Below are 7,875 nucleotides of genomic sequence, written 5' to 3'. Positions count from 1 at the left end.
GATTTCTTGGGCACGTTCTGTTCGGATTAATAGTCGGCACAGTTTATTACAATATCGGAGATGACGGCGCTAAGGTGATTACGAACATTGCCTACATCATGCTGATTCTTCTGTTCACCGCATTTGCAAATTCGATGACTGTTGTTTTGACATGTAAGTATCGAACTTGATCACCCAACCCGATAGTTAACTTATCATTTTCTATCGTTTCATAGTCCCATTGGAGATGGCTGTATTCATCCGAGAGTACAAGTCTAACTGCTACTCTATCGGAGCCTACTTCTTTTCGAAGATCGTTGCGGACTTCCCGCTGATGATCGGAGGTGTTACCTGCTTTCATTTCATATCGTATTACATGACCGGCCAAATAAACGAAAATGATCGGATGTTAATGTTCTGGGGCATGTGCGTGATGATGGGTTGGTACGCACAAATCTACGGAATGCTCGGTGGTAGTCTGTTTCCGATTGAGGTGAGCCCTTTTCTGGTACCTACCACGTTGATTCCGGCCGTACTGTTCAGTGGGTTCTTCATCCGGTACGATGAGCTGTTCGGTGTGTTCAAACCGTTGACGTACATCTCGGCGTTCAGATTTGCATTCGAGGGAGTGTCGATGGCGGCCTACGGATTCGAGAGGGAGGATTTGAATTGCAGTGAGATGTTTTGCTACTATCGGAAAGCGAAGAAAGTTCTTGAGATGCTGGACATGGAGAACAGTTGTATTTGGGTGGATTTTGGGGGAATGGTGGTTATCATTCTAGCATTGCATATTTTACTGTATTTCAGCTTGCGCTACAAGGTACGATGAAGTGTTCTTCAAAAACATTATTCAGATTAGAAATAGGATAGTACTTAAAACAGTTTTAAATGTGGTTATACATGTGTAAATCAACCGGTTAGACTGTTTCTCTCCTCCAAGATGCCTTTAAAAATTCTGTGATTATGTGATAGAACTAATGTCAGTGAATATATTGTGAAATAAACGAATAGCTATTCTAATAACCTGTTTCTTACCTTTCTGAAAGAATCATCACTGAAGATGTCTTCAATATCTTTGTTATTAACTTTATAATCTTCTAGTATAAAGCATTCTTATTTTTGATAAGAAAACACGTAGCATGATGCCAATAATTTTATATTTTAAATCAAATCAATTTTTGTGACGTGGGACTACGTCTGGAATTTCTATACAGTGTACAGTGCGATTACGAAAATTGAAAAGTGTTAGGAAAATATGATAGATTTTTAGCATAGCAGTTTCTGAATGGATTTTCAATTTTTCAATCATTCGATTAAGAAAGTGTCAACGCTTCCAATTTCAAAGTTATCTCATTGTTGGGCAACTATAATGATCTGAATCTTTCCCCAACTCGAACTCTCAAACTCTTCCAACCCGCCAACAAATCCCGACAGAAATTATGCAAGGTGAAGAACCGAAGTAGATGACGGAATGGAACGGATAGCAAACGGAGCGATCTTTCAGCGATTGCTTTAACTAAAAGGAACTAAAACGGAACTACTCGATATTCTTCCTCAAAAATTCATGGGATTAATTTGTTTCGAGTTGAACTCATATTGGGAATTGGTACGGAAATGGAAATGTTTATCTAGATCATGGCCATGTCTACACACTAGTCACATACCTGCGCAGGTTTTCTTCTTCGTCGACTTGCTGGGCTTCGCCGGTACGATGGCGGCGAACCGGTTCGGAATGATGGCGTCGAATCTGTTCGTGGCGATGGCGGCGAAGCTGTCCTTAACGATGGCGGCGACAGAAGAATCGCCTAGTTGCAGGTAAGCATATGCGGTATTTCGAAAAATTTCGTTTTAGGGCATTCCAAACGAAATTCCGCGGAATTCCGCGGAATTTTAGTATGACGAAATCTGATTTTCTGATTTCGTTTCGTATCGTTAAATTAAAAAAAAAATCGACAGAAAAATCATTATTTTAATGAAATTAAACGGAATTTAGTGAAATTAATTTTTAATAATTCCAATATCCATATCATAAAAAAATTCGGCTGCGCCGCTGAATAAAGCCATTAAAATTCTATTCAATATTTCATACATATGAATTCTTTCACTAAATCTCACTACCGTCGTCGGGGGTGACAATGGGTCAAATGGGGGTGAGAATAAGCTCTACGACCTTCAGAGTCCTGGCTGCCGGTGAGAGCGATGACCCATTCTCACCCCCACACCCACAATGGCGGTACGTAATACAATTCTGTATTTTCAACAGAAACGCATTTAGCTTTCCATTTGTTAATTTAAATAATATTGTTCAGTGGAGTATAAATCATTTGTAGATCTCATCGTTTTGGTATGCTATATTTTTATTTAAATTAACTGAGTTGTGTATGAAGTATGTAATGTATTATGAGGCGTTTGTTTGATTTGCGAAATAATCCTCACTGGACTACTGAGTATTGTCCGTTTTCCGTTGTCTTTTGAAAGTATTCAGTCTAGACAACCATTGTTTGAAAGCAATGAAATAGAGATGGTGACGTTTCAGAAGTTTTCCTGATTTAGGGTAAAATGCCCAATAGAGGACCCCCTAGTAGCGAAATTTTGCTCTTCCTGGCATAAGGAGTGGAAATTTTCAAAATAATAATTTTGAGTGATATCTAATATCAAGCTCTACATCTCCTCTTCACGATACATACATGAAACACGCATATACTCGACGTTATTCGTTGAAATTAACATTTTAAAGTCTGACTGAATTCGCCCTATAGTAGAACCCCTGGGGGTCCATAATAGGAAATTGCTTCCCTATAGTCGACACTTCATTTGATTTTTATGTTCCGTTTCGAGACGTTCTTCTTCCCTATTATGGACCCCCGAAAATATTCCTATAATGGACACTCTCGTGTTTATTTTTATAGAATTGTAAAAAATCATCTATTTTTACTTTCCATAGCATTTCCAATCCATGTAATCAAATCATAGAACTGTAAGGTAGGTTCTCCCGATGGAATTTCATAGCAAAATATTTACATTGTGCTGTAATAATGCAAAAATGGCTGAAGGGTTCACTATTGGTTGGGGATCCACTATTGGCCACTTCACCCTAGCAGATTGTTTAGATTTAAGAATGCTCCAGATTTGATATCTCATTTATTTCGGATTCTGGAACTGATTCATATCTTTCCGATTGAGATCATTGTCATGACCTAAACTTCTACCTTTAGACATTTTTGATTCCGTATATTATGGAAATCTATAATTTTCTCACATTTTCTAGATCCTTCAGATCCAGATTATTCAAATGCTTCAAAATCGTACCGATTTTCTGTCACAATCGTGCCGGTGCGGTGCGTTTTCCGCAAGGCAGTTTGTTGTTAGTTTGGACGTGCTGCTGCTTTTAACAATTATATTTAGCAATATCCGTAAAGGTCTGCGTTCGAGTTGTTGTCATAAAATGAGTAATGGCCTAAATACATTTTTTTTGTACAAAATGCGTGTAAATAGTCCAGTCATTTTTTGCCAACAGCTTGCATTCAAATAGAAATCCTGTCTTATCATTTCATATTGAAAATTGGATGGATCGGACTATAGACTCAAAAGTTATGGCAAAAATACTATTTTCCATAATACACCAGAAAGTCACCGCTGCCTCAGGTGGATTATTCCGGTTTTTTTCTAAATAATGTTTGATTACACCACTGCAAGTAAAACAAAACATAGCTTTTAACGATTAAAATTCTCAAGATATTTATGGTGAGGGCAATACTATTGAAAATGGTGAATGGATCCAAAATGATCTGTTACTTACCTATGTACTTTTGTAAAATTAAGCCAGATTTTTCCTATGGCATTTTGGTAACAATTATGTAGAATGAAATCAGTAGTGATTCTATTCTAGTTTGAATCTGGAGCAAAATCGAACGAGCTCGCTGATTTCCCCAACACATGTTTTTAAAATTTTCAATTAAATTAAATCATTAAATTACTGCCAAGAAAGGCGCTATATATATATATAATCATTTCACGTCGAGCATCCGTGCGAGACGGTTGTAAGTCCGCGTACGGTCTGCTTCTCATTAGGTTTTTTTTCCTGAAGTACAGGTAGTGGTTTTTTTCCGAAAGTGTTTTGAAGCATAGTGCTTGAGTGGAAGTGGTGCTTAGCTGTAGCAGTTAAGTAGCCATTTCGTTGGTTTTGCAACTACGCAAAACTTTGCAGTTTATTCGGCGTCCATCGCAGGCGCAGGCATCATCGTCCCACGCCGACAATCATCATCCATCGTGCGTCTCCACCAACACAGACGCTGTCGTGTCCTGCCACCATCCATCCACCCAGTTGCAGTGTTGGGTGCGGCGAGAACACCAACAATAGCGTAGTTCGCTTAGACCGCACCACCGGCGAGTGTCCATCGAGCTAGTGTGTGCTGCCAGAACTGTTAGCCGGCAACACAGCAGTGTGAACGCAAGTATTTAATTGAGCTCCCTCTCATTGTTCCCCTCTCTTCTCCATCTTATTGGAATAGTTTTTTTTGTTTCTTTTTTACTCGTCTTCCCCTCTGTCCCAAATCATTATTTTGTTTATGTGTGTGTTAATATAATTGATAATTGTTTAGTTTTAAAAGAGATTGTGCCTCGCTGCAGCGGCGCATTTCGTGTCCGCAATGCGCGAAGGCGAAGTTGGCGGGGGTACTTCGTATTCCATGTCAGATGTTTCGTTGCATTCGGGTGTTCCAAACCAAAACGAAATGGACACCAGCAACGCTAAAATTTCCTCTACGAGCCCCGTCCCAAGGTCTACCCTCACGACTCTAGTGGGCCGTATGTTGTTTTCTTTCGACCCAAAGGCAAACGTTTGAATATCAGCCAGATTAGCAAGGATCTGGAAAAGCGATTCTCGTCTGTCACGACCATTGCATTGACCTGGTTGGGTCCAGTAAGCTTCGCGTCACGGTCAGTGATCGTAAACAGGCCAACGAGATTACCACCTGTGAGCTTCTCACTCTTGAATATAAGGTCTATTTACAGTCAGCAGTGTGTGAGATCGCGCTGGTGACGGAGGGAAGTATGACATGCGACGATTTGAAACAAGGTTTCGGTCGTTTCAAGAAGGTTTCTTTGCCTCCTGTTGCGATACTGGATTGCAAACAAATGTATTCGGTGCAGGAGGCAGAGAAGCGGATTTATTCCCCGTCTGACTCTTTCTGCGTCACTTTTTCCGGGTCCGCACTGCCTGACTACGTAGTGATTGGCAAACTTCGTCTACCTGTTCGGCTGTATGTACCGAAGGTGATGAATTGTGTTAATTGCAAGCAGCTGGGCCACACCGCTCAGTACTGTTGCAATAAACCTCGCTGTGCATCATGCGGAGAGAAGCATGTGGAGGGCGCGTGCAAGACGGCACCGAAATGTGTCTATTGTAACGAAAGCCCTCCACATGCTCTTGAAGCTTGCCCAACGTACATACAGCAGCGAATCCACCAGAAGCGGTCTCTTCAGCAACGTTCTCGGCGAAGTTACGCCGAAATGTTGAGGAAGGCCGCTCCTCCACTCGTTTCTGACACCATCTACTCGTCTCTTCCTTTGGACGATCAAGGTAGCTCTGACTCCGAGGTTGGAGATGGGGTTCCCTTTGTTTTCAATGGCTCAACGAGGAAGAGAATAAAACAGAGCCAGCGACCCACGAAAAAGCCTAGAAAACAGCCTCAAAGTGAGCCCCAATCCAACACATGGTCAAATTCAAAGCGGGAGGAAATACTCAAAAACGATCAACTTTTGTGGTTTCACATCGGGATGATCGAGAGTTTCCACCGCTTCCGGGAACATCTAAAATCCCAGATGCCCCATTTTTTGCAATTTCTCAGCCAGAAAGAGAGCATACAGAGCGAGCAGAAGAACTCCCGAGCGCTCCAATGTTCACACTTTCTGGCATCGTGGAGCTCATCCTCAACTTCTTTGATGCTTCCGACCCCGTGAAGATCATGGTCAAAACTGTTCTTCCTATTCTGACTCCTCTCCTGAAGCAGCTGGCTTCGAAAATGCCCCCCTGTTTGAGCCCCCTTCTTTACAATTTTTACGTCAGAGACATTGATGAATGTCTCATGCCAAATTGCTCGTTGAGACAGCTTGCAGATGATTGTGTTGTATCCGTTTCGGGGCCAACATCGGTTGATCTGCAAGGACCGTTGCAAGATACTCTGGACAATTTGTCCACTTGGGCTACGAAGCTGGGTATCGAATTCTCTCCGGAGAAAACTGAGATGAGTTCCCGCTCCAACTGATGGGTAAGACAATCACTCATAGCATATCTTCTAAATACCTCGGGGTCTGGTTCGACTCGAAATGTACCTTCGGGAAGCACATTGTGTATCTGACACAAAAATGCCAGAAACGGATCAACTTCATGCGATCAATAACCGGAACATGGTGGGGAGCGCATCCTGAAGATCTTATGACGTTGTATAGAACAACCATTTTGTCGGTCCTCGAATACGGTAGTTTCTGCTTCCAGTCCGCGGCTAAAACACACATGCTGAAGCTTCAAAGGATTCAGTACCGCTGTCTCCGTATCGCGTTAGGATGTATGAATTCGACACATACAATGAGCTTGGAAGTACTTGCGGGAGTACTGCCACTAACAGATCGTTTCGCGGAATTATCGCTCCGGTTCCTCACCCGCTGTGAGGTTCTCAATCCATTGGTCATTGATAACTTCGAGAAGCTGCTCGAACAAAACCCTCCATCTCGATTCATGAGTATTTACCACTGGTACATAACGCTGGAGGTAAGCCCTTCTTCGGTAGATACCAATCGTGCTAACTTCTTAGACTCTTACAGTTCCTCTGTTACTTTTGATCTGTCCATGAAGCAGGAGGTTCATGGAATACCAGACTTTCTGTGTGCGGAGGTCATACCTCCATTATTTGCAAGCAAATACGGGCACGCCAGTGAGGAGAGAAGCTTTTTACAGACGGGTCCAAAATTGATGACTCCACTGGTTTCGGTGTTTTCAACGTTTTCATAGCGCCTACTTTAAGCTCAAAGAGCCTTGTTCCGTGTATACTGCTGAGCTAGCAGCTATACACTATTCACTCGAGCAAATCGCATCCCTACCTCCTGACCACTTTTTCATCTTCACCGACAGTCTAAGTTCCTTGGAGGCTGTTCGGTCAATGAAACCGGTTAAGCACTCAGCGTATCTTCTAAATGGGATACGGAAAGCTTTGAGTGCCTTATCACAACGGTCTTACACAATCACCATGGCTTGGGTCCCTTCTCATTGCTCGATCCCGGGAAATGAGAAAGCGGACTCTTTGGCTAAGGTGGGCGCTATGGAAGGTGATATTTACGATCGGAAAATCACCTTCGATGAATTTTTCACATTAGTTCGTCAGGAAACCTTGAACAGCTGGCAACAGAAATGGACAAATGGGGAGTTGGGTAGATGGCTGTATTCAATTCGCCCGCAGGTGTCGAAGCGTCCATGGTTCAAAAATTGAATATGGGACGAGACTTCATTCGAACCATGTGTCGTCTAATGTCCAATCACTACACTCTAAATGCACATCTTTTCAGAGTGGGGCTCTCGGAAGGAAATCTCTGTGTTTGCGGCGAGGATTATCAGGACATCGATCATGTCGTGTGGGCGTGCGAGGAGCATCGTGGCCCCAGATCTGCGCTAACTGAACATCTCCGGGTCCGAGGAAAACAACCAAAGCCTATTAGGGAAGTGTTGTCGGGCCTTGATCTCGAGTACATGTCCCTGGTCCACCAATTTTGGAAAGTTGCTGATGTAAAACTGTAATCAATGTCTGCCCATTCCCTTGTCTGTCGTACCCCATATCGAATGTCTTCCTCTTGTTGTACATTTCCATGTCTGTCGTTAATCCTTCCGTATGTCTTCCTCTCGTC

The 7,875-nt window shown here is 42.5% G+C and overlaps 1 protein-coding gene across 1 annotated transcript; it reads left to right on the top strand.

Moving 5' to 3' along the window:
* Positions 1 to 6: 6 nt before the first annotated feature.
* Positions 7 to 990, top strand: LOC134203057 (ATP-binding cassette sub-family G member 1-like). The gene is made up of 2 exons (XM_062678035.1): positions 7 to 153; positions 216 to 990. Exons 1-2 carry the CDS (start codon positions 99 to 101, stop codon positions 806 to 808), a joined length of 648 nt encoding a protein of 215 aa, XP_062534019.1. The 5' UTR covers positions 7 to 98; the 3' UTR covers positions 809 to 990.
* The last annotated feature ends 6,885 nt before the right edge of the window (positions 991 to 7,875 follow it).

Source organism: Armigeres subalbatus, unplaced genomic scaffold (assembly GCF_024139115.2).
Source record: "Armigeres subalbatus isolate Guangzhou_Male unplaced genomic scaffold, GZ_Asu_2 Contig1626, whole genome shotgun sequence".
Classification (NCBI taxonomy): Eukaryota; Metazoa; Arthropoda; class Insecta; order Diptera; family Culicidae; genus Armigeres; species Armigeres subalbatus.
Note: the sequence above shows the minus strand (reverse complement) of the source record. Positions and strands in the feature narration are given on the sequence as shown.

Coding starts and splice junctions, on each gene's coding strand:
- LOC134203057 (XM_062678035.1), top strand. CDS start 99: ATGCTGATTCTTCTGTTCACCGCATTTGCAAATTCGATGACTGTTGTT. Junction 154..215: donor GATGACTGTTGTTTTGACAT/GTAAGTATCGAA, acceptor ATCGTTTCATAG/TCCCATTGGAGATGGCTGTA.